This window comes from Saccopteryx leptura, chromosome 2, assembly GCF_036850995.1.
Source record: "Saccopteryx leptura isolate mSacLep1 chromosome 2, mSacLep1_pri_phased_curated, whole genome shotgun sequence".
Classification (NCBI taxonomy): domain Eukaryota; kingdom Metazoa; phylum Chordata; class Mammalia; order Chiroptera; family Emballonuridae; genus Saccopteryx; species Saccopteryx leptura.
Genome location: NC_089504.1, coordinates 338,138,441 through 338,165,174, shown reverse-complemented (window position 1 = coordinate 338,165,174; position 26,734 = coordinate 338,138,441). Strand labels below are relative to the sequence as shown.

Below are 26,734 nucleotides of genomic sequence, written 5' to 3'. Positions count from 1 at the left end.
TACACTTATTTATTTTTATTCATTTTAGAGAGAGGAGACAGAGAGAGAGAAAGGGGGAGAAGCAGAAAGCATCAACTCCCATATATGCCTTGACTAGGCAAGCCTGGGGCTTTGAACCAGCGACCTCAGCATTCCAGGTTGACACTTTACCCATTGCGCCACCACAGGTCAGGCACACTTATTTTTTAATTGAACTATTGAAGAGTCAGTTGTAGACAGAAAATGATATTTACTCCTGTCCCCTTTCATATATATCCCCTAAGAACAAGAGCATTCTCCTACACAAATACAACATAATTATCACAGTCTTACAGTACCACTTGCTAATATACATCCATATCCAAATTTATGTCCTTGATAGCTGTTTTTTAAAATCCAGGATCCAATCAAGAATCACAAGTTGCCTTGTGTTGCTCTCTAGCCTCCTTTAATAACCTAGAACAGTTTCCACACTACTTTATCTGTCATGATGTTGACATTTTTGAAGAGACCAGGCCAGTTGTTTTGCAGAATGTCCCTAACATAGATTTGTCTATTTCCTTGTGGTTAGAGTCAGATTAAACTTTTGGAGGGTGGCAAGCATGTCACTGACTATGATGCTGTGGGGGGCTTTCCATTGCAGCGCCTTCACTGCAGATGTCGCAGGCCTTGAGGACATACACCAGATCCCCAGCCCCCCAGGGCTGGGCCGTGGTAAGGTCCAGGGAGCCGGCATGTAAAGGCAGCGTTCACTGCCAGCAATGGCTGCCAACTGCGGGGCACTCCTGCTGGGTGACCAAGCGTGAGCTGAGTACTCCTCCTTCCCACCAGGGGCTCCCATGGCCAGTGGGTCACCTGCTGCTGTGGCTACTCTCTGTGGATGCTGCTGCAAAGGATAAAGAAGAAGGATGAGGGGGTGACCGTGCCGATGCAGTCCTACAGGATGGAAAGAACAGCACGGGACAAGGAGAACCAGAATGAAGAAAGCACTGAAAGGGTGAGAGATGGAGGGGACACACACACCAGAGAAGAGGAGAAGAGCATAGAGTGAGAGACACAGACACAGAGAGGCTCAGACTCACAGGCCCTAAGGGAAAGGGAAGCACCAGCTGATGTGCTTTGCTGACAGTGTCCGAGCTTGTTTCACAGGCGCTGAGGTTTCGGAAAGTGAAGAGTTTGTGTTTACACTGGTCAGATTCAGAGGGCACGAGGGTTTCTCCCAGGGGGGCTGTGCGGAGTCACTTGCTCAGCCTGTACTTTTCCACACACAGAACTTCTCCTTGGGGACCCAGAAGCCAGGGCCTGGGCCAGAAGCTTCCTGCTCTTGCTGAGAATGTCTCCCCTTTACTCACAGGACTGTTGGCAGATAGGAAGGCCTACTTGGTTTTTGGTTTTTGTTTTTTTGTTTTGTTTTTTTTTGTTCTGAAGCTGGAAACGGGGAGAGACAGTCAGACAGACTCCCGCATGTGCCCGACCGGGATCCACCCGGCACGCCCACCAGGCGGCGACGCTCTGCCCACCCGGGGGTGATGCTCTGCCCCTCTGGGGCGTCGCTCTGTTGCAACCAGAGCCACTCTAGCGCCTGGGGCAGAGGCCAAGGAGCCATCCCCAGCGCCTGGGCCATCTTTTGCTCCAATGGAGCCTTGCTGCGGGAGGGGAAGAGAGAGACAGAGAGGAAGGAGAGGGGGAGGGGTGGAGAAGCAAATGGGCGCTTCTCCTGTGTGCCCTGGCTGGGAATCGAACCCGGGACTTCTGCATGCCAGGCCAACGCTCCACCACTGAGCCAACCGGCCAGGGCTAGGAAGGCCTACTTGTAACACATCTAGGGTGAAGTGGGGAGCAGGACAAGGGCAGACCCAGAGAAAAGGGCACTAAAAATAGCCTTCCCACAGTGTGTGGGGAGGAATCCAGAATCCTGGGAGCTTCCCAGCAGGGTGTGACCTGAGCTAATAATAATAGGCCAGGCTTTTCTCACGAGAACAGTGTCTTAAGAGAAGGGGGCTAGAGGGATGAGAGAGAGGCTGCTCAGCCCCCGGACTCAGCAGAGTAGAGAAGGGGACCCAACGAGGCTCTGCCAGAGCAAGTCCTCCAGAAGCTATTGGGGAAGGGCTCCCGAAGGGGGAACTCAGTGCAGACAGAGGACTTTCTGACAGTAATGTCCCCTGTCTGTACTTTTCTTTGGCAGGAAAAGAAGAAAAGGAGAAGTGAAGTCAGGAGACATGCCCTCAGCCTCAGGGCTCACAGCTGAACCCAAGTGAAGAATCCCCTTTCTTCCCCCTGCCTTTGGCCAAAAGAGCAATCTCCAGGCCCTGCGTCTTACGGAGGAGGTGGAAAGCTGTCAGGGGGCGGGAGAGGACATCCCGAAAACTCTCCAGCCACTCCCGCTGCTCCTTCTCGTTGGGGCAAGTGAAGAGGAACCTGCGCTCCGGGGTGACGATGGTGAGGCCAGCTTTCCAGCGGTTCCCTCGGATGCCCTTGGGCAGATCTTCCTTCACCTCGTACCCCTGCTCCTGGCTCCCGAGGAACACCTGGCCCTGCTCAAAGGCGTCCTGAAAATAGAGGGCATGTGGTCATCTGAGGCCACACCTGGGCAGAGAGGCACCCGCAGCCATGACAGCCCCCCCAGCTCTATTTTATTTATTTAATTAATTTATTTATTTTTATACACGCACGTCCCCAGCTCTATTTTAGAAAGAAGTGGGGAGGGGTGTGTGTCTCTGGTGGGGATTTCTGCTAGGTGGAACCCAGAATTTGAAAGGCTAAAACTGTAAAAGAAATCACACACATCATCTGTTAACATGGTACTCAGTTTTTATAGAGAGCTAGCTAGCGATGTGATGGAATTCAAGTGCTGTACACATAGCACCTCATCTAACCCTTGTGGCAACTCTCAGGGAGGACTGTCACTAAGCCTGTTTTCCGAGGAGGAAACTGAGGCAGGCACGCAGACCTAAGTCCTTTGTCCAAGGCACACCCCTGAACGTAGGAGGGCCATGCAGGTGGTGTTCTACTGGGTTGCACACTTGAAAGCTGTATGGTTTTGTGAACCAGTCTCATCCCAATAAATTCAAATAAAAATAAACAAAAAGAAAATAAATGAAGATAAAAGTAGCAGGGCCGAAACCAGAGCCCAGACAGCTGTGTGGAAGAGCCCACACTCCTAACCACTATCCTTCCCGGCCTTCTGGTTAGAAGTGGGCCTGGAGACTAGAAGATGAGGAAGAACCTGTTTAACAGCATGGGCACCATGCTGGATACACATGAAGGACTTCCTGTGGCTAAGAGGAGAGACAGCTTCATGCGCAGGAGGTGACTTAGAGACAAGCAAAGGTGGGGCTGTGTCCCTCGCCAGGTTTCTCCAGCCCTGTAGCTTCCCCACAGTCCCTGACCAGCACTGACCCCACCTTTGTCTTGGGGTGAACTGGGGAAAAGCCAGCGGTGGTTCTTACCAGGGGGTTCTTGTAATAGAGCAGCCTTCGTTCCTGGGCGTCCAGAGCGAACCACCTTTTCTTGAAAGGTTCTCTCTGCTGCAAAAGAGAGAATCTGGTACCAAGTTGGGAAGCACAAAGGTCACAGGGCCAGTCTGGACTAGGCCAAGAAGCAGGCCAGCCCCTGCTCCACAGTCACCCCAGTGCCCCTCCCTGAGGCCTTTGCACTCTGAAGGTCTGCCCACCTCTTCACCCCTGCCAGCCCCCCCCCCCGCCCCCCACCTTCAGGTGCGGCTGTGGGTTGGAAGACGTACTTGCTTTTCCTCTTTCTCAGGCTATGGACAAGAAGTCTCAGAAGAAGTAAGCTGGGGAAATCAGAAGTGGCTACTGCTCAGCAGTGCTGAGAGTGCTGGCCTCGGCCCAAGTCTGACCTCAGTCAGGGGGAAGAGAGGCCGAGGGCAAGAACCACAGCCCTCTGACTGCTTTTCAAGCTGACTGAGGCTTCTTTTCATACTGATTGCTTAACACCTGCCCTGTGGTCTTCTTCTTTCTTTCTTTCTTTTTTTTTTTTTAGAGAGAGAGAGGAAGGGAGAGAAACATTGATTTGTTGTTCCACTTATTCATGCTGTCATTGGTTAATTCTTGTATGTGCCCTGACCAAGGATCGAACCCACAACTTTTGGCATATCAAGATGATACTCTAACCAATTCAGTTACCCGGCCAGGGCTTTCCCAGTAGTCTTAACAACCATCCTGGCAACATATTTCACCTTAAAAAAAAACAAAAACCATTGGGGCTTGACCACACAGACAGTGAGTGGTGCAGTCGATAGAGCAGGCATCCCTAAACTACAGCCAGCAGTCTGCATGCGGCCCCCTGAGGCCATTTATCCGGTCCCCGCTGCACTTCCGGAAGGGGCACCTCTTTCATTGGTGGTCAGTGAGAGGAGCACTGTATGTGGCGGCCCTCCAATGGTCTGAGGGACAGAGAACTGGCCCCCTGTGTAAAAAGTTTGGGGACCCCTGTGGATAGAGTGTCAACCTGAAATGCTGAGGAGCTAGGTTCGAAACCTCGAGGTCACTGACTTGAGCGCAGGATCATAGACATGACCCCATGGGCACTGGCTTGAAGCCCAAGGTCGCTGGCTTGCGCAAGGAGTCACTGGCTCAGCTCGAGCCCCCAGTCAAGGCACACATGAGAAAGCAATCAATAAACACCTAAAGGTGCCACAACTATGAGTTAATGCAGTGGTAGTCAACCTGGTCCCCACCACCCACTAGTGGGCGTTCCAGCTTTCATGGTGGGCGGTAGCAGAGCAACCAAAGTATAAATAAAAAGATAGATTTAACTATAGTAAGTTGTTTTATAAAGATTTATTCTGCCAAACTTAGCAAAAATCCTACATAAAGTACTTGGTAATTATTATTGTATGCCTTAACTTGCTGTAACTCTGCTTTATAAATTTTATAAAGTTACTTCCCTACTTTATAAATCACCATCACTGTGGAACCGGTGGGCAGTTAGAAAATTTTACTACTAACAGAGATACAAAAATGGGCGGTAGGTATAAAAAGGTTGACTACCACCTGACCTGTGGTGGCACAGTGGATAAAGCGTCAACCTAGAATGCTGAGGTTGCCGGTTCAAAACCTTGGGTTTGCCTGGCCAAAGCACATATGAGAGTTGATACTTCCTGCTCCTCCCCCTGTTCTCTCTAACTCTTTCTTCTCTCTCTCTCTCTTCCCCCCCCCAATAAAAATGGATAAATAAAATCTTTAATTAATAAATAAAAGGTTGACTACCCCTGAGTTAATGCTTCTCATCTCTCTCCCTTCCTGTCTGTCTGTCCCTGTCTGTCTCTCACAAAACAAACAAACAAACAAACAAAACCCCACACATAAAACACTGGGATGCTGCCGCTTTGGGAGTTTTTATTAGGCAGCTCCCTCTACTTTTCCCTTCCTTTTCTCTTCTCCTCCTCCCTTCCCCTTTCTTCTTCTCAGAACTACTGCACCCTCTCCAGCCAGACTTCTGACTTTGAGCCTCATTCCCCTCAATGCCCAGGCTGGGTCTGACATGCCCACGAACATCCACCCCCTGGAACTTTCATGGGAGACAAAGAAGTCTTTAGGCTCCCTTCCCTTGATAGATAGGTGGGGATAGGCAGCCCCTGAGGGGTTGGGACAGGTTTTGTAAACGAGAGCAGAGGCCACGTTGGTGCTGGGGAGGGGAGGGGCCACATGGGCACCCAGGCATGGGTGCGTAGGCATGGTTCCTCAGACTAATCTCTAGCCCCTGATTCACCAGGACAGTCACAGGAGGAGCCCAACACAGAGCACACAGTTCTGGAAAAGGCAAAAGCTGATTCCCAAGGAGCTGCCTTCAGCTGTGCTCTCCCAGGAGTGGGGTCAGTTAGGTGAAGTTAAGAGGAAAGAAACGGCCAGTGAGGTGGATAAGGAGGGAGAAGGTCCCATCGTAGGGAGGGGCACCCTCAGCAACACTGGCCAGCTGACCACTTGGCCTTTGGCTCCAGGAACTCACGCACATTGATTCACTTCCTTTCCCTCATTGTTCCGCCTCCCAAATTCTGCCCCATTGCCTGCTGGGACAGGGGCCAAGAAAGTCCCTGGAGATCAGTAGAATGTACCTTTGGGCCGGTCTTTTCCATGAAGCCTTGTTTGAGGTAGTTCCTGGTAATGAGGGGCACGAGCTATGGGGGAAAGAGACATACACTGACCCCCTGAATCACACCCCAGCGGTTCAGGGTTCCCCACTGAAGTTGGCTCCCCAACGAAGGGGAAGTTTGGAATGGGGAAGGATGTGTGCTCACGGTTCACGGGGTTATAATTGGAACATGGTATTGATGCAATATTAATATTTCAACAGAGCCAGACGACAGCACCTCAGATGTTTGCAGGGCTTCCCAGTGCAGTTCAGGCTTGGGTTAGGACTTGATTTAAGGACTATTTCAATAACCCCAGGAGGCAGACACAGACAAGGCTCTGAGGAGACGCTCCTGCTGTCAGGGTCTCCTCTAGGTCTATTGTGCATCGGGCTCTGGGAGCAATTCTCAACCACTTCGTGAGCTGGTGAATATTATCATCCTCTTCGGACAACTGTATAGTGGTCAAGGGTACTCCCAAAGTCACATTGCTGGTAGGATGGAGGTCTGGGATTTACACTGAGGGCTGATGGACACCAGACAGACACTAGTGGTACTCCTACACTATACTGTGACACTAAAGTATAAACAAACCTCTCATCGGGTCCCTGGCCAAACCTGGTCATTAGCGGGGATGCTGATACCGAGCCCCAAGGAGGTGGCAACAGAGTGGGAAAGTAGAGAAAGCTCTGGACTAGGAGTTAGGAGACCTGGGTTTTAGCTCCAGTTCTGACCTCAGCTAGCTGTGTTCCCTTGGTGAAACCTAACACCCCTCTGAGCCTGTTTCCAGTCTCAGCCGATACCGAGACGGAATGACGCGATCTCCAGGATCCCTTCCCACTTGCCCTCCTCTTTCCGGAGAAGCTCCCGGGAAGTGATGCTGGCCTCCTCTGCTCCAGGGGGTCATCCGGCAAGCCGAGAGCTTCCAACGACAGCCCAGCCCTCTGAGAGCAGAGACGGCTCTCCAGAGCTCCAGGGCCCAGGGCAGAAGCAAAGGGGAAGTGAGGTCTGGGGAACACGAATGGGAAGTTTGAAAGGGGAGAAACTGAGCCAAAATTGAAAATATAAACTATAGCACTCCTTTTTCCCTAAAACATGTTATATAGGCTTTATTCCTTCATTTGGGAAAAAAGAAAAGAAAAAAAGAGAGTCCTTACTGCTCAGGAGTCTGAACCTGCGTCGAGGCAGGGCTAGTCTAGGCCTAGGGACACGGCTGGGAGAAGGAAACCCACGTAGATGGGGTCCTCTTTACTGCGCCTTAGACCCCTTGGCTCACTGGATTCTCACAATAGCCTTGGAAAGTAGGTATTGTCCCTGTGGTGACAGATGAGTAAACTGAGGCTCAGAGACGTAAGGTGACTTGCCCCAGGTAACGCGTCAGCTTCTCCGACTTCAGAGTCCATGCATTCCTTAGCACAGGACCAAAACCCCACGAGGACTCCCCGGGTTTCTGGCATCTAGATCCCTACGCTTGAACCAGGCCTGCGTGATTGCCCAGGACCTCACATAGCCACAGGAAAGACAGCGCAGAGGCAGGCAGGGAGGAGACGGGGCGGGGGGGGGGGGGGGGTAGGTGAGGCATCACGATGGCACAGGAGGGAGGCGAGAGGGCATTGAGGGTGTTGGCCAAAGGCCAATTTCCTCTGCAAGGTGGGGGGGGGGGGTAGCAAAGTCGGAGAGCTAGCCAGATAAATAAGGCCAAGCATCTGCACTTTGTCCTCTGTAGTCAGCAGTCAGCACTCCTAGCACGCAGGCCACAGGAACGTGGATTCACCAGTTCCGGGTGCTGACTCTGCAGACTGGGAGCGCCCTGCCCCGGGCCGGGCTGGGACCGCTTTCAGAGCCTTTTCCTCTTGGTGCATCCCAGGGCCTGGAGTGGACCCCATTCCAAGCACTTGGCTCCCTGCAAACTTTGCAATTAAGGAGCATTAGGCTTCCAAGGAGGTCCTCCCAGTTTGGAATAAGACAGCCCCAGGATCAATATGGTCTCTCCACTCCCGTCACTTACAAAATTCTCCTAGAGTAGGGCCTACAACAGACACCGGGTCATAGCACCTCAAAGCTGGAAGGGACCCTGAAGTTGACCCAGTTCAACCATCACCTTACAGATCTAGAAACAGATGTGCAGAGGTGATGTGACCTGCGTTGGTCACACAGCAAGTTGGTGACGGAACACCCATGAGAGCCCAGACCTCATGGTTCGAGGCAGCGTCCTCCACCCCACACTGTTGGCTTCCCGGCCAAGCCTGAGAGACATACACGAGTGCCCCAGACAGCTGAAGGCAATCGCCATGGGGTTCTCAGGCTCACCAATGCCTCGGCCAGGAAAGGCAGACTGTGCCTGCCAGAGCTGCGACGAGGACGATCCCACTGCCTTCACAAGACCAGGATGCGAAAGGGCACAGAGGGGGATGGGAGAGTGGGGAGAGCTACTTGGGGTTATTCATGTGACTTTCCTGGGACTCAGTTTCTCATCAGCAAAATGGGAATAATCACCCCCACCTAACTGCCTGCTACAGGATTACTAGATAAAAGAAATTACGACATAAAATGGGCTCTAAAGCCCTTTGTAAGCAGCATGGTAGGGATTGTTTGTACCTTTTAGAGCAGTGGTCCCCAACCTTTTTTGGGCCATGGACCAGTTTAATGTCAGAAAATATTTTCACGGACTGGCCTTTAGGGTGGGACAGATAAATGTATCACGTGACCGAGACAAGCATCAAGAGTGAGGCTTAGACGGATGTAACAGAGGGAATCTGGTCATTTTTTAAAAATAAAACATCGTTCAGACTTAAATATAAATAAGATGGAAATAATGGAAGTTATTTATTCTTTCTCTGCGGACCAGTACCAAATGGCCCACGGACCAGTACCGGTCCACGGCCCAGGGGTTGGGGACCACTGTTTTAGAGGGAGAACATGTCAGGAAGAAATGCGCAAATCCTGAGTCTTTAATATGGTGAACGAAGCCATGAGTCTGGAAGGGAAGAGCCTGACCCGCCTTCTGGAGGGCGCCTTGCCCTGTGTGAGGCCACAGTCCCCCAGCCGGCCCAGGAGAAGGCCTTTGGTTTCTCTCTGAGGTACCCAACCCCAAGTCTCAAAGTCTTGCCTACAAACCAACCTAGTCTAGCCTCTGAGTGTCTTCAAGACAGCAGTCAAGGAGAGGAGGTGGCAGAGAGGAAAGTAGGAAGTTGGGGTCCACTTTTAGCTCACCTCAGACTCTGGGAGCTCAGGAAAGGCCGCCGTTAGGTATTGCAGACGGGCTGCACGGAGGGCATTGAACCAGTCCACTATCTCCTGCGGAGACAAACAGTCAGCCAGTGAGACGGAGCAGGGAGGGGCTGAGTGTGGTGGCAGGAAGGTAGCTGCGTCTTCAGGTCTGGGCACACGCATTCAGCACGTGCACACACCCCCAGCTCCACACAGGGGCCTGTGGGCTGATCACAGGACCTGGGGGGACAATGCCAGAGCCCGGGGAGTCGGGGGACTCACCTGAGCAAACAGGAAGCCACTGGCAGGGAGCTCCCCAGAGTCATCGGACAGGACCAAGGTGAACTGCTGAGAGTTATGCAATGGCCTAGGACCGTCCTTGACATTTTCTCATGTGTGTACGAATGACCTGAGGCTCTCATTACAATGCAGATACTGATGGATTCAGTGGGTGTGGGTGGGGCCAGAGATTCTACATTCCTAACAATCTCACAGTTGATGTGATGCTGGTCAGTAGGAAACACTTTGAGGAGCAATGGTCCTCAGACATCAGAGACTTTTTTTGGGGGGAAGGGACAGGGCTCAAGCATCTGGGGATGCTCCTCCAATGGAGGTGCTCATTGCCTAGAGTACTATGTATGTAGGCCAAAGCTGGCTTGGACCTTCTGCTGTCACTCTGGGAGAATGCATCCCTCAGCAGAGTGGCCACCATCACATCTCACCAGGCAAACAGCTCATCTAGCTGGCCTGCCTCTGCTCTCCAGATAGTCCTCCTCCAGGTAGACAGAGTGATTTTCTAACTGCAGATCTGTTGAGTCTGGTTTCGGGTTCTTTCCATGACCCTCACGAGTAAAACCTAAGCTCTGTACTATGACTTACTTTGCCCTCTGAACTCCTTCTAAACAAAGCCATTCGCAATCCCAACACAGGCTCTTCCCTCCTCCTGGAACACCATGCCTCACCCACCTCGCTCCCCTCACTGCACACACACCTGTTACCTAGAATATTCTACTCATCTTGAAGGTTAGTTTAGGTGTTGTAATAAATTTTTGCTCAGCCCAAGTCCTGCTTTGACGAGGACTGCACCCCTCATTCTCACTCACCCATCCCCCACCCACAATTACAGCCACATTTGCTTCTATGATCCCACCCTTCTTGGCCACAGGAAATGGACCAGGGCTGAAGCAATGCAAAGGCTAGACTGTGCTTATCAGATTCTGTGTCCTGGGAATTTGGAATTGGGAGGCAGAAAAACTTGTTCAAATAGCTGCATGCTGCACTTTGATGTAATTTGATGACTGAGAAATTCATTTGAATATGATTTCAAAGGAATGAAACATAATTACGCTTTGTCTCTCATGGGTTGAATTGTGAGTTCTGAGCTCTCTAGTCCTGGGAGGTAAGAACCTTCTTGTGTCTCAGGCACTAAGGGGTTAGGCCAACCCAGGAAAGACCCAGTGAAGCTTTCACTTTGGAAGATCTCTCCAGTCACAAGCTGGTGACTTGGGGTCAAATTCCACCTGCATTCCTGTTTGTTTAGCTCCTGAAGTTTTATCTGTTTGTTTCAATCCTTTACACAGGTTTTCCCGTTTGCCACAGTCTACTGCTTTGCACCTCACTTTTAAAGGACCGACCGGGCTCCTGCAGGTGTGATTTGCAACACCTCACTTAACACCTATCGAATGGAGAAGGTGTGGTGTCAAGGGAAAGAGGAGACTGGCCAAGCCCAAGTTGTCTGACGCCCTACCACTGGGCAAGTGGGAAGGAGTCACCATAAGTGTCAGAGACCTTGGGCATCTCAGCGAACGTCCTCTCAGCAGCAACTGGCACAGAGGGGTGGCCATCAGTGTCCAGCCAGTCTGGGCCACAGCAGAGAGCCCATCATGGAATAATAGCCCATCATGGACTGAGAGCCAGGGATCTGACTTCCTGGATCTTTAAGTAGTACTTCTCAAAATTTAATGTGCAGAAGGCTCGCCCATGAATCCTATTAAAATGCAATGTCTAATTTATTGGGTCCAGGGTCCAAGGTGGGCCTGACACTCTGGTTCTTTTTTTATTTTTCTGAAGCTGGAAATGGGGAGGTAGTCAGACAGACTCCCACATGCGCCCGACCGGGATCCACCCAGCATGCCCACCAGGGGGCAATGCTCTGCCCATCTGGGGCGTCGCTCTGTTGCAACCAGAGCCATTCTAGCACCTGAGGCAGAGGCCATAGAGCCATCCTCAGCACCCAGGCCAACTTTGCTCCAATGGAGCCTTGGCTGCGGGAGGGGAAGAGAGAGACAGAGAGGAAGGAGAGGGAGAGGGGTGGAGAAGCAGATGGGCGCTTCTCCTGTGTGCCCTGGCCGGGAATCGAACCTGGGACTCCTGCACACCAGGCCGACGCTCTACCACTGAGCCAACTGGCCAGGGCAACACTCTGGTTCTAACAAGCTCCCACGTGTTGGTACAGGGCCACACATCAAGAAGCAAGGCCCTAGAGTGCACAGCTGCCTGAGCTTCCATCCATTCCTCTCCCATCTTCCGAACTGCTGGCTCTCCCTGGATTTGCCATCGTGGGCACAGTCCCTTCTGCTGCCTGAACTCCCCTTTACTGGAGGTGCACTGATCAGACACACCCATAGTGCCTGTCGGGTTCTCCTCTTGGATCTCTCTCTGCCTTCCTCACACCTCTGTCTCTGACCAGAAGGTGACAATAGATTTAGGCAAACAGTAGCTGCACAAATCTCCAGCGGCCGCTGAACAAGGGAGCTGGGCCTACAGGGCCGTAGGGGCCGAGCTGGAGGCTGGAACGGTAAGGCCAGCCCTGTTACCTTGCCACTCTCATGATACACGAACAGGTTCCTGATGTGGCCCTCTCTCCTGTAGGTGATCTGCAGCCCGTGGGGGTTTCCTATCTTCTCTGTCTGGAAGGTGGCATTCAAGTCCTTGATGTTGATGACAGCTTTTGGTCCTTTACCCTGAAAGAGAGAGAATGGATGTCAAGATGCCCGCAGTCAGCAGGGTGACTTATCACCTTCACCAAGGCACTGATGCAAACAGAAAATCAATATGTAACTTTTCATGGGTTTTAAATGTTCTTGTTCTGATATCAAGACACACATATTCTGCTGTTGTCCTGTACTCGGCCCTCCCACTGTTCCTGCTTAATCAGATGGGCCTCTCTGAGCTGGATAGGGGCTTGGAGAGGCCTTACGCAGGACTTTTCAAACTCTTTAGCCATAGAGCTTCTTCTGAAGCAAATCATCTGTGGAAGCCGAACAAAATACAGCAGATAAAAGCAGATGTGAGGTACTTTCTCTTCTCAGGGTTCTGAAACACAGTTCAATCACTGATTAATGCTGAGAAGAGAAAAGAGTGCTTTCCTTCATGATTGGTAAGAGAGAAAAATGATACAAATACTGTAGAGCTGTTGTAGCTATTAAACCATGTGGTTATTAAAATTAAAATTAGGCCCTGGTCAGTTGGCTCAGTGGTAGAGCATTGACCCAGTGTATGGAAGTCCCGGGTTTGATACCTGGTCAGGGCACACAAGAAAAGCACCCATCTGCTTCTCCACCCCTCCCCCTCCCCCTTCTCTCTCTCTCTCTCTCTCTCTCTCTCTCTCTCTCTCTCTCTCTCTCCCTCTCGCTAAAAAATAAAAAATTACCAAATTGGCCTGACCTGTGGTGGCACAGTAAAAAGGACACTGTGGTCACTGGTTCAAAACCCCAGGCTCACCAGATCAGGATATATCCAAGAAGCAATCAATGGACAGCTAGAATGAAACACCTATGAATTGATGCCCCTCCCTCTCTCTCCCCCCTTTCTCTCTCTAAAAATCAATAAATAAAAAAATACTTTTAATTGCCAAATTGTTTTCCAAAGAGGTTGTACTATTTTTCAGTCCCCTCAACAATGTATAAGAGTGAGTTTCTCTACATCCTCGCGGGCAGCTGGTGGGGTCAGCCTCTTTTAATTCTAGCCGTTGTGGTGGGCGTGCGGCACATCTCACTGCGGTTTTAGTCGGCTAGTTGGCGCTTCCCTGGCTGCCAAAGACACTGAGCCTCTCTTCTTATGCGTATCTGGCCTTTTGGTTTCCTTTTCTGTGAAAAGCCAGTCCATTTCCTTAGTCATTTTTCTAATGGATAGTCTTTTACTTCTTCATTTGTAGGTGGTTTTTTTTTACACTGCTCACAAAAATTAGGGGATCAGGGGACGTGCAGATACTCCAGTACTTTCAGCCTTTTGTACAGTGCATTCTCATCAATGAAATAAAAGTTGTTTTTGCGTATCATTTGAATAATTGAACAACTTTCTTTGACTTGTCGTTTGCTTTTCTGATGTTCTTGTTTAATAAAAAAAAATCAAATGCTTCTTTTTTTTATCGCTTCATATTCATTTAAAAAATATCTCCTAATTTTTGTGAACAGTATAAAAAAAACATATTCTGGGTACTAACATTTTGTTATGCTGAGATTATCTTCTAGGTTTCGCTTTCTCATATTTTATTTACGTTTTTGTATGACCCACAGTTTTTAGACTGTTTTAGATTAAACGGGCTAGGTCCTGAGAAACGAGTCAGATTGTCCCAACCGAGCACGGCACTCTCCTAGAAGCTCTCACAAAGGCCGCGGGGCTGGGCGGCGCCTCCTAACTGCAGCACCTCTTTCTCAGCCTGCCTTGTGTCTGCAGCACACTCCCGGTGCTTTACACTGGAGACTGAGAAGCAACCCCGCTTCCACTTGCAGGATTAGTACTCTTCATCCCCCATCATTGTTCGCCTGGCCCCAGACTGCAGCCCCGCTGGATAGACCTTCTGGCTTTGCAGTGGTCTATCTAGGAAAGCAACAGGGGAAATGTATAATGATTCCTACACACAGGAAACAAAGTAAGGTGAAGGCTGAAGTGCTCAGAGCTTGTCCTTCTCTCACTTTGTTGGTCACTCCTTCACATTCTCTCTGCTGGAAAGGTCTCACCTTTCTGTCCTCTAAATACTGGGCTGTCTCAGTGTGGTCAATAATCTCCAGAGATGGCCCTCAGCATTCCTTCGCTTACCAATTCCTTCCCTCCCAGTGTGCCCATGCCACTCTGCCTATCAAGAGGTGGTATTGGCCTGACCAGGTGGTGGCGCAGTGAATAGGGCATCGGACTGGGATGTGGAGGACCCAGGTTCGAAACCCCAAGGTTGCTGGCTTGAGCACGGGCTCATTCGGCTTGAGCGCAGGGTCCCTGGCTTAAGTGTAAGATCATAGACATTGTCCCACAGTCACTAGCTTGGGCCCACAGGTCACTGGCTTGAAGCCCAAGGTCGCTGGCTTGAGCAAGGGGTCACTCCATCTGCTGTAGTCCCCTGGTCAAGGTATATATGAGAAAGCAATTCAATGAACAGCTAAGGTGCTGCAATGAAGAATTGATGCTTCTCATCTCTCTCCCTTCCTGTCTGTCTGTCCCTGTCTGTTTCTCTCTCGGACTCTCTGTCTCTGTCAAAAAAAAAAAAAGAAAAAAGAGGTGGAATCAATATCCCCTCCCCTTGAATTGGGGCTAGCTGCATGACTGGCTTTGACCAAGGGAAGGCAGTTCCTGGTCCAGTCTTTAAAAGGCCTGCAGCACCACCCATTTGCTATGAGAAGACAGCTGTGAAGAAGCTCAAGCTAGACTCCTGAATGAGAAATAACCACATAGAAAGAGAGAGGCCACATGGGGTATCCAAAGCACCAGACACATGACTGAAGGCTTCTTGGGCCTCATAGCCCAGCCCCACCTCCAGCTAAATGCTTCAGGGGGTGTGACCAGCTGATGCCACAGGGAGTGCACGGGAGCAGCCACAGCCTGACCCACAGGACTGTGGGAAATAATAAGTTGACGTTTGAAGACTCTAGGCTTTATGGTGGTTTGTCTCTTAGCAACAAATAACTAAAATACTCAGTCCTCAGACATCTTTTCTCAAGGGCTCAGAGTCCTGCCTTGGTGATCCCAGCCAGTTCCATTGCCCACCCAGTCTATATGCTGGTGTCTCCAGCTGCAAACTCTCCTAGAGCCTCCAGAATTACACATCCAACTTCTTTCTCAATGACACCATTTGGAGGACTAACAAGCATCTCAAATGGAAAACTATCTGCTTTAGGGAGCTAAGTCGTTGCCATCTTGCCACATGGCAAATCTGTCCTTCTAATTGCACAGGGCAAACACCTGGGCCTCATCCTTGACTCCCCTTACTTTCACACTCCTTATCTAGTCCTTTAGTAAAACCTACTGGGGTTCTACTTCCAAAATATTTGCAGACTCTCACCACTTCTAACCACCTGCTTTGCCACCATCTTGGACTAATCCATTATTCCTCACTTGGATGATTGCAGTAGCTTCCTAAATGGTTTTCTGTTTTCACTCCTGCCCCCTTCCTGCCCCACCCTCACCCAGCAGTAGCTGGAGAACCCCTTTAAAAAGTTTTGGGTTTTTTTTGCCTGACCTGTGGTGTCGCAGTGGATAAAGCATTGAACCTGGAACAGTGCTGAGGTCGCTGGTTGGAAACCCTGGGCTTGTCTGGTCAAAGCACATATGGGCGTTGATGCTTCCTGCTCCTCCCCCCTTCTCTCTCTCTCTTCCTCTCTAAAAATGAATAAATAAAATCTAAAAATAAAAATTTGTTTTCTTCTTTTCTAAGTGAGAGGAGGGGAGATAGAGAGACAGACTCCCACACGCACCCTGACCAGGATCCACTTGGCAACCCCCATCTAGGGCCAATGTTCTGCCCATCTGGGGCTATGCTGGTAACTGAACTATTTTTAGTGCCTGAGGGGGAGGCTCCATGGAGCCATCCTCAGCACCCGGGGCGATGTGCTCTAGCCAATCAAGCCATGGCTGCAGGAGGGGGAGAGAGAGAAAAAAACAGAGAAGGGGTGGGGATGGGTGGAGAAGCAGACAGTTACTTCTCCTGTGTGCCCTGAGTGGGAATCAAATCCAGGATATCCACATGCTGGGCCAATGCTCTACCATTGAGCCAACCAGCCAGGACCTTAAAAAAGTTTAAGTTAGCCTGACCTGCGGTGGCACAGTGGATAGGGCCTCAACCTGGAATGCTGAGGTCACTGGTTCAAGACCCTGGGCTTGCCTGGTCAGGGCACATATGGGAGTTGATGCTTCCTACTGCTCCTCTCTCTCTCTCTCTCTCCTCTCTAAAATGAATAAATAAATAATTTAAAAAAAGTTTAAGTCAAATTATATCACTTTTCTGCTCAGAACCCTCCTGTGGCTTCCTATCTCAGAGTAAAATACAAAAGCCTGAATTTTTGGTAAATCATATATCATATACTCAATAAGGGACTTGTATCTATAAAGAATGCTTACACTCTATAATAAAAAGACAATGACCTAATTAAAACAGGGGGAAGGATCTGAATAGATATTTCTGCGAAGAAGATATACAAATGGACAACACACAGATGAAAACATGTTCTATATCATTAGCTATCAAGGAAATGTAAGTCAAAATCACAAGGAGATACAACCTCACACTCACTAAGATAGCTATAATAAAGAAGACAGTAACAAGTGTTGAAGATGTGGAGAAATTGGAACTTCATATACTGCTGGTGAGACTGTAAAATGGAGCGGCCACTTTGGAAAACTGTGACAATTCCTCAAAAGATTAAACACAGCCACCATGTGACCTGGAAATTCTACTCCGAGGTATACACCCAAGAAAAATGGAAAGGTATGTCCACACGAAAACTTGTACATGAATGCTCATAGCAACACTATTCATATTCGCTAAAAAGTGGAAATCATCCAAATGTCCATCAACTGATGAATGAAATGTAATGTTATCCGTACAGTGGACTATTACCTGGCAATAAAAAGAATGAGGTACTAATATATGCTACAAGATGAGTGAACCTTAAAAACATAGTGCCAACTGAAAGAAGCCCACATACTGTATGATCCCATTTACACGGAATGCCCAGAACTGGCACATCGACAGAGACAGCAGCAGCTTGGTGGCAGCCTCGTGCCAGGGGTGGAGTGATGTGGAGGATTCCAGCTAACTGGTGTGAGGTTTCTTTTTAGGGTGATGAAAATGTTCTAAAATTGATTGTAGTGACAGTTGCACAATACTGTAAACTATTAAAAGCCATTAATTGTACACTTGAAATGGGTTAATTGTATGGTATGTGAATTTAGGCCGGGGCTATGGTGTATGGCTGAGCAGTCTGTGCACTGAACAAAAAACCTCTGGCCGAGAGTACATGTGAGAACTGGAACCCAGGCTTCTGCTTGTATAGACTGGAGCCGGGGGGCTGCCTCCCCTCGGAAGGGCCGTCATCTTTTTCTAATTAGCACACAGGCGGATGTGCTTGTCAGCACTATGCTCAGGGCTTCCGTACATACTGTTCCCCCTGCTTCCTTTCCCCACATAGCTACTCGGTGTTAGCACGCCCTGCCACACTCCCATCATCCTCTCACCCTTCATCCTTTTATTTCCTAGGACTTACTGCCACCTGATATATCATATATTGATGTATATTTTGATTACCACCTGTCTCCTTCCACTAAAATGAAAGCTCCAAGAGAACAGGAGCTTTGTTTAGCTCGCTGAGGTATCCTCAGTGCCTACCATAATGTCTAGCATATAGTAGGTGCTCAATAAATATGTCTTGAGTGTATGAAGAAATGAAATAAAATCAAGTGATCATCAAAGGCTCAATCATAAACCAGTCTAAGGCCATTCTAAGGGAACAGAAGGCATGTTTTTCAGTGGATTGGACTGGGTGTAAACCAAGGAAAAGTAGGATGTGGAGTCTAACTCTCAGTAGCTGGAGATCATCCCCAAGACAAGGCACGATTGATTATAAAGTGTAGACCTCAGTGGGGTGGGAGCCCAGTGCTCGGGGAGGGGACCCCTTGCTGGCCTGGCTTCTTACCAGTTCTCTCTTTCTTTTTTTGTTTTTATTCAGTGAGAGGAGGGGAGACAGAGACAGATTCCCGCATGTGCCTCGACTGGGATCCACCTGGCAAGCTCACCAGGGGGTGATGCTCTGTCCATGTGGGGCCCTTGCTCCTTTGCAACCAGAGCCATTATTTTTAGTGCCTGAGGCGGAGGCCATGAATCTATCCTCAGTGCCCAGGGCCAACTCACTCCAATCCAGCTATGGCTGCAGGAGAGGAGGAGGAGGGGAAAGAGAAGAGCGAGAGGGGTAAGGGGGGGGTGGAGAAGCAGATGGGCGCTTCTCCTGTGTGCCCTGACCGGGAATCGAACCTGGGACTTCCACACATTGGACCAATGCTCTACCACTGAGCCAACCGGCCAGGGTTGCCTCTTACCTCTTCTTTAGTATAGTACGTCAGAAGGCCTTCTCTTGCCAGGAGGACAAATCTCCTTCTCAGGAACTGCGCGTTATCCCTTCCCCGCTTCCACAGGAACCCTTCTCGGTTACCTTAGCCACCAAGGATGAAAGAGAGTGAGCACCCACAGCCTGAAGACAAATAAGCAGCTCACAAACCTCACAGGGTCTCAGGATAAAGTGAACCTGCCACCTGCTATAAAAACATCTCGAATCTAACTTAGCTCTTTCAGGTGCAGGACAAGGGGGTACTATCTGGCGCCAGATTTGCAAAGTCTTATGATTCTAGTTGGGCTTCCCCCAACTTTCTTTCTTGGTTGTTTCTTAAGAAGACACAGCAAAACCTTAAATAGGCTAAGTATTAAGAAACTGTGCTGAGGACTTCACACTGGTACCAGCTTAGTGACACTTTCCAGAGTGCAGGAGCAATGAATGAGTGGCCTCTAGGTACCTGCTTCTTGAAGAACACCATGTGTTCCCAGTAGCGAGGGGAGTCGAGCACTGGCTGCCTCTGGTCCTCAAAGAGTGGTTTGGTGTGCTTTGCTCTCTGGGTCAGTGTCAGCTTGGACTCAGAGAAGCTGGGCAGGCACCACCACAGGTCCAGGGCCACCAACGGGATTGTGCCTTGCACAAAGGTGAGAAGGAGGCTGAGATCCAGCCCATGCGCCTTACCAAGCCTGTGCCACACCAGGGGCTGCATTAGCCAGGAGCAGGGGTGTGTTGCTGGTGGATGAGCTCGCCTGCAACTTATACTAAAGACTCTACACATTTGTGGTCCTACAAGGACCTGAGACAAATACACTTCCTGGCCACTCAGACCAGAAAACCCCAGCCACTGGTGTGCTGCCGTCTCTGAGGTGGAGGAACCCACGGCTGGGCCACTGTGGCCAGACTGGGGGCAGCCAATATTTCTTGGTTGGACCTTGCTCCTAATGATCAGACACTCTGTTTGCTAGAACCCACTGGAACATAGTTCTCAAAAGATGATGAAAATTAATTGTACCTGAGGGTGAGATGGTTTTCCCATCAGTCATAAACTCCTCTCTCTCATACTTAGCTCGAATCCATTGTTCCTTTAAGACCCTAAAAATGGAGAACCTCAGGTCAGCTGTGCCTCATGCATTCTCTGCCCACAGAAACTTTCTGAGGTCCTGCAGCTGAGGGTGGGAGGGTCACAGCAGCTGTCTTACTGCATCCTCAGGTGACCCAGGGTTCCTCAGCCTTGGCTCTGTTAACATTTGGGGCTGGATAACTGTTGTGGGGGGTGTCCTGTGCTTTGTAGGATGTTTGGCAGCATCTCTGGCCTCTACCCACCCTGGATGCCAGTAGCTCTCTCTCTGCAGTAATACCCAAAAATGTCTTCAGCCCTGGCTGGATAGCTCAGTTGGTTAGAGCATCATCCCTATACTCCAAGGTTGTGGGATTCGATCCCTGGGCAGGGAACATACAAGAATCAACCAATGGTCCTGGCCAGTTAGCTCAGATGGTTAGAGTGTCATTATGAAACACTAAGGTTGCTGGTTTGATCTTTGGTCAGGGCACATTCAGGAAGTGACCAATGAATGCACAAGTAAGTGGAACAACAAACGAATGCTTCTCTCTCTCTCTTTCTCTTTCTCTTTCTCTTCCTGTCAAATCAATCAATAAAAAAAGAGAATACCTTAAAAAAAAAAAAAAAAAAGAATGAACCAGCCTGACCAGGCAGTGGCGCAGTGGATAGAGTATCAGATTGGGACTCAGAGGACTCAGGTTCGTAACCCTGAAGTCACTAGCTTGGGCGCAGGCTCACCAGCTTGAGTGCAGGTTCGCGTAGAATCATATATATGACCCCAAGGTCACTGGCTTAAGCCCATGATTGCTGGCTTGAGCAAGTGGTCACTGGCTCAGCTGGAGCCCCCCAGTCAAGGCACATATGAGAAAGCAATCAATGAAAAACTAAGGTGTCGCGATGAAAAACTGATGCTTCTCATCTCTCTCCCTTCCTGTCTGTCTGTCCCTATTTGTCCCTCTATCTCTGTCACACACACACACACACACACACACACACACACACACACACAATCAAACCAATGCCTTTATAAATAAGAGGAACAACAATTTTTAAAAAAAAATTATTTTCTTAATTGTTCAAAGTTAGAAGCAAGGAGGCAGGCAGGCAGACTCTTGCATGTGCCTAACTGGGATCCACCAGGCATGCCCACCAGGGGACGATGCTCTGCCCATCTGGGGCGTTGCTCCCTTGCGGCCAGAGCCATTCTAGTACCTGAAGCAGAGGCCATGGAGCTGTCCTCAGTGCCTGGGCCAACTTTGCTCCAATGGAGCCTTGGCTGCAGGAGGGGAAGAGAGAGATAGAGAGGAAGGAGAGGGGGAGGGGGTGGAGAAGTAGATGGGCACTTTTCCTGTGTGCCCTGACCAGGAATCCAACCCAGAACTTCCACACGCCAGGCAGATGCTCTATCACTGAGCCAACTGGCCAGGGCTGAGGAACAACAAATTTATGTTTCTGTCCCTTTCTCTCCCTTCCCCTCTCTATAGACTCAATAAATGAAAAAATATATATTTTTAAATGTCTTCAGACATTGCCAGTGTCTCCTGGGAGAAAATAATATCCCCCATTGGGCCACTTGAAAACGACTGGGCTATTGCACCCTAGCCTCAGCTGTCCAGGTCAGTGAGGCAGACACTAGCCCCCGGTTCATCTACACCATCACTTCCCACTGTATGCTCCGAGCTCTTTCTCATGGCCTGCCCGCAAGCTCTGAGCATACTCCACTGGACAAAGCTGTGGTCTTGGGGTATAACCATCTGGGACCTGGTCCCACTCTAAGATTTATCCACTGTGTGACCAAGAACAAGTTACTTAACTCCTCTGGAAAAAAAACTGAGATCTTCTGAGTCAAAAGCTGTGCCTCCCTTGCCACTGGAACGTTGCAGGACCACCAGGTACAGCTGTGTCGTTTACTGATTTTCCAAAAGCATCCAGCTGAGGCTAAAGGACAATAGCACCTGAAATGCAGCCTGCTTCCTACCAGCCGTGCCCCCATGAGGTTGTGTCTGCCCGCAGGGATATGTCTTCCCATTGACACAGGTGTCGTCTAGCAGCCCTGGCAGGGAGGCCGAGTCTCTGGGAGAGAGGTTCAGGTTCAGGCAGTCAACCCTGCAGACGTCTGGGGTCACTAGGTCCCAGGTCACACTGACCCTTCACCTCCAGGTGAACTGAAGCCTCCTGCTGCTGCACAGAGACCCCCCCGCCCTCCCCCACCCCCGCTGTACTAAACTTCCCCAATGCCATGGTACAGTCACCCAGGCTCTGGGTTCAGATGGGCTAGTCCCAGCTTTGCTTCTATAAACCTCAGGCTTTTTATCTATATCATGGGATACCGGCAGTATTTATCTCACAGAGTTGTTGACAGAATTAAACAAATTAATTCGTATAATTATTTAGCACAGGACCTAGTATATAAGTAGAACTCAATAAATATTAGCAGCTAATATTATTTTTATGGTTATTATTTAGGGACCTGGGGCCCAGGCAACTGCTTTGGGACAGCCCTAAGCATGACACTCCATAGGAAGTAGCTGGAATACCACTGTTCTGCTAAAATAACAGCGTTTCTGTTCTCTATCAAGTTAGCCTCCACCTGTGAGAATATCAGAGAGAGGCAAATAGGGCAGATAATAGAGAAAACACCCTATTTTATAGCTAAGGGAATTGAGTGTGTGTGGGTGGGTGGGTGGCAATCCAAGCAATAAAGACAGAGAGAGGCTTAACTAGGTCTTATGTGTTTTCCACAAAAGTACCAAACTTTTTCCTGGATCCACCTGCTGACCAGGTCCATTGACGAGACCACCACAGACAAAGGCACGGAGATGGGGCTGGGACCAGGAAATCATGCACTCACATGCAGTCACTGGCCTGGGGGACATAATAGAAAGCAGGGACTCTGGCTTCATACTTGGCCTTCACACGGAGGTTTCCATTGTGGGTCATAAACTGCAAAACAACAGCAACTTGATGGTAATATTAGAACTGGAAAAATGTGAAATGAAACCAGGGTCTACCCAGAAGGCCATTCATTGTTCTCACTGGCTCCAACGCTGAGTCAGGAGATAGTCCTAGGGAAGGGAGTTTGACACTTCCCACCAGGCGGTCACCATCCTGGAAAGCCCCAGTCTGGAGCAGTGAGGCGCTGCAACAACCATGCCTCACACAGGCAGAGCACATTACAGTTCCCACATGTTAGTTCACTTGATCCCCTTAACCATTTTAATATTACCGTCCCCATTTTAGAGACAAGGAAACTGAGGCTCAGAGAGGTTAGGTGACTTACTCAAGATGACACAGCTAGTAAGGGGAGAGCTGGGATTTGAACCCGGGCCTGTCTGACTCCAAAGCTCATGTTCTTTCGCCCACCCCCTCCACAGATGGCCAGGACTCCCATCAATAGTCCCTGCAAATCTGCAGCTCATACATGTAGTTAGAGGATGGAAGTTAGTGCTGGCCCCACAGAGCACTAGTTGAGGGTTATCACTGGGTCCCTTTGACACCCGAGCAACCCAGAGATACATGTTCCAAGAGTGGCCCTGATCAACAGTAAGCAATCGGTAACAGCAGTGGCAATCTGGGGTGAGGGCAGTGCGGGAGGGAAAACATCAGGTTTATAGGGTGAGCTCTATCCCCCCCCTCCCCAGGGGCCACTGAGTTATAACCCAGGATTTGCATGGGTTTTGGATCCCAGAAGAGCAGGGTTCACATCCCAGCTGTGCCACTAATTCACAGAGTGACCCTTGGGCAGTACTTAACCCCTGAGCTTCAGAGATCTCACCTGAAAAACGGAAGAAAATATAACGGGAATTATAAGACACAAATAACCTTCAGGTTTATGTGCTAGTTTGCTGATTTCCTGTCCTTCTACACTAGAATGTAAGCTCCACGTGGGCAGAGACTTTATGCTGCTCACCACTCTCTCCTAATACCCAGAACATAGTAGACATCCAGTAACTAGGTGTCGAATGAGCCAGTAAAGCATCTAGCTTAGTGGGCTAGCACAGTGCCTGGCATAGAATGGGCACTCAGAGATCATGGGCCTGCTTCCTCAACAGTCCTTGAAATCCATAGGCAAATAGCACACTTTAGAACTGCCTGCTCTCTGAAGGTTTTCTGTCCAAATTGGTATTTTTATCCAGGCTGAAAGTGTCCTCCATCCACACTGGTCATGAAAGCAAAAGTGGTCCCCTTTCTAGATAAGGCCACTGGAAGGAGAGAATAGACTTGGGAGACTTGAATCGGGATGCTTCTGCTCCAACCCAGGACTTCAGCTAGAGAATGGCAGTTGTTAACTGACTATTCACTTTGTACCTGCATTGAGCCTACATTTAATCCTTACAGCAACCCTGTGAAGGGGGTAGCAGTATCCCCATAATACAGATGTACAAAAGAAGGGTCCACAACTAGGGTTAAATAACAGGCTCAGGGGCTCACAGCTTGCAAATAAACAATTGATGTAGCTAGGATTTGAACTCAGGGCCTGTCTAAGCCACAGCCCCCAAAAGCTGTGTTTTCTTTCCCTAGCTTTTGCCTCTCCCTGGGCCTTAGTTTCCTTCCCTGTAAAATGGGAGCGCCCTGACCACCAGCTCCACCCCAACTCTGCTGTCCCAAGGCTCTTCACAGGTGCCCCTTGCTACCTCCACAGTACTGTCGTCCCAGAAGTCAAGTCTCACGGATTTAACTTTGCTGATGTCTGGGAAGTTTCGGTGGACGCCGGAGCAGTTCAGACAGATGAAGATGCCCAGCTTGTAAGAGGCCCAGTCGGGATCTGCAGGGTGAGAGGGCAGAAGCCGGGACTGGGGGGGAGGAAGCCAGGGCCAAACTGGAGGCACTGGAAGAGACAGTGCTTAATTCCCTGGGCAATGTCCAGTTCTGTCCATGCTGGGAACCCCTTCTCTCTTGATGTCCCCTACCTTGGATGAACTAAGAATACCAGCCTAGAACTTCTGGTCATCCCACCAAGCTAGAGGGGGTTTCAACCACGGGCGTCCAGGTGCGTGCCCTGGGCACTGATTTCTGAAGGGCCCCGCAAAACCCCAACTTCACACTTTTTTCTAATGACACCAAGTTTGGTTTCATATGTGCAATTTTAACATTCATAGTACATATTTTTTATTTATTTAAAAATATGGTTAACATGTATTTTTATTTTTCCTGTCTCTCTCTGTCTCTCTCTTTTTTTAAGGGGCCGAATATTTTCTGCGCTGGGGGCCTCAACCGACCTTAATCCGCCTCTGCCACCAGCCATGGCACTGGCACAGTGGCGACCAGGATAAAGATCTTGGAAGGCATTCTGGGTATGGGGGCAAGGGACTGAGGCAGGTGCGAAGCGACAGGACTACAGGGACCCCAGAGGGGAGCAGGGAGGGAGGGACCCGCACCGAAGAGCTGGGCAGAGGGCTGCAGGTAGGGAAGGAAGTCTGGCTCCCGGGCTGAGTTAGGAGACCCTCCTAGGGGAATCTGACACCCAGGCTGAGTTAGGAGACCCTCCTAGGGGAATCTGACACTTCTCATCAGGCTGTCACCTCCGCAGTGGCGGAGGCTGCGGAGCAGGAAGGTGGGAAGACCCGGAGGGCGTCTGTGGGAGGGGGCACCGGAGCCGGGTCTGGGACCCCTCGGTGCGTGGAATGTCATGTACCGACGTTGTGGGAAGTGGTGACAGGGACCGAGGTTTGGGTGGGTGGGTGTCTGCCGGGGGAGGTGAGCACGATGGTCAGGGCACCCGGATCCAGGATCGAGTGTCTGGGTCCAGAGTGGGAAGGATGAGGAGAGGACGGCAGAAGCCTGGGTCGGAGATTCACGCTCCGGTGGGTGGGGGTCTGGCTCCGAAGGTGTCATAGCGTCACGCACCAGCCCAGCGTGGGCCCGAGGCGGGACCTGGTCTGGGAGGAGCGGAAGGATCTGGCGGGCTGGGGTCTGGCTCCGGTTCCGGGCCGCCCGCGCCGCTGCGCCCTTACCCGCGGCCCCGCAGTCGGCGCAGTGCGCGTTGCCTGTGCCCGCCGCCTGCAGCAGCTCCAGCAGCCGTTTCTTGTTGCGCTCGCGGTCGCCCATGGCCGGTCGGGCGAGCTCAGCGGGACTCAGCCGGGCCGCCCACTCGCGGATGCCCATGAGCAGTGCCTCGCCCGCACAGGTAGAGACGGACGGAACTCCAGCGCCTGTTGCTCCGCCCGCGCCGCCGCCAGCCCCACCCCTCCACGACTTCCCGCTCCGCCCCCGGAGCCTCCAGACTGTCTCCCAGCTCCGCGTGCTCCGCGCCGGGTCCTTGCTGGCGCCCGCGAGGAGGGACCCGAGTTCAGGGCTTGGAGTCACACAGGCTAGCCCGCCACTGCTAGCTGCGTGACTAGGGACAATCTATTCAGCTTCTCAGGGTCTCAGTTTTCACCTTTGTAGAAGGGAAATAAAGGGTCTCAGGGTTCTCTGAAAAATCAAACAGAATCTAACTTCTGTTAAAGCGTTCTACTGATGTAGATTTTACATCTACTTAGAGATTTGTCGACGTTCAAATGCTAACTCCTTAGGAAGCCCTCCTTGAGACTCAGTCTCGAGTACTCACTCCAGCCGCTGCTCCGCCTTAGCACACCGTTGTCGAGTTCGTTCATCCCTTTGGTCCCGAGCACCTTCTGTCTACCTTACATCAGTTATTTATATATTTATGTAAATCTCCCTCCAGTACACACCCACACTAGATACGTAGTTTGATGTCAGTAGTTTTATTTCTTTATCCCACATAGCTCCTGAATATTTTTAGAAGTTCAATACATGGTTGATGACTGTGTTCATTAGGAAGTATGATTTCACCAACGTGGAAATCCCTGAACAGTTTTATTCATGAAATTCCATCACTTCATGGTGTGGGCAGGGCCTAGGTGGTCTTAAATATGGGCATTTTAATTCCTGTTGCCCTGCCCCATTCCTGTCATTCTTTGACACCATCCTCAGAGACCCATGGGCTTCTGGTAAGACACTTACTGCACATACTTGCCATCCCCTCTATAGGTAAACACCCATCATCATGTGCATGTGGCTTAATGCACATGGGTGTTAGGCTTCCATCCTGATAGTTGGCAACTGATCTTTTAGCTG

The 26,734-nt window shown here is 50.2% G+C and overlaps 1 protein-coding gene across 5 annotated transcripts; it reads right to left on the bottom strand.

Moving 5' to 3' along the window:
* ADAP2 (ArfGAP with dual PH domains 2) lies at positions 1-25,856 on the bottom strand. 5 transcript variants are annotated; one of them, XM_066363785.1, is made up of 11 exons: positions 25,609-25,856; positions 24,289-24,419; positions 22,506-22,597; positions 19,607-19,686; positions 18,584-18,696; positions 12,097-12,243; positions 9,284-9,367; positions 6,056-6,118; positions 3,429-3,506; positions 2,398-2,528; positions 1-865 (listed from the first exon to the last, which is right to left on the bottom strand). In XM_066363785.1, the coding sequence occupies exons 1-11, from the start codon at positions 25,757-25,759 to the stop codon at positions 847-849; spliced, it is 1,089 nt and encodes a 362-aa protein (XP_066219882.1). In that variant the 5' UTR covers positions 25,760-25,856; the 3' UTR covers positions 1-846. The 5 variants fall into 5 exon arrangements, with proteins under 5 accessions (XP_066219882.1, XP_066219883.1, XP_066219879.1 ...); XM_066363786.1 differs by having other exon boundaries at positions 1-862; XM_066363782.1 differs by having other exon boundaries at positions 2,300-2,528; positions 25,609-25,855.
* Between the last annotated feature and the right edge of the window lie 878 nt (positions 25,857-26,734).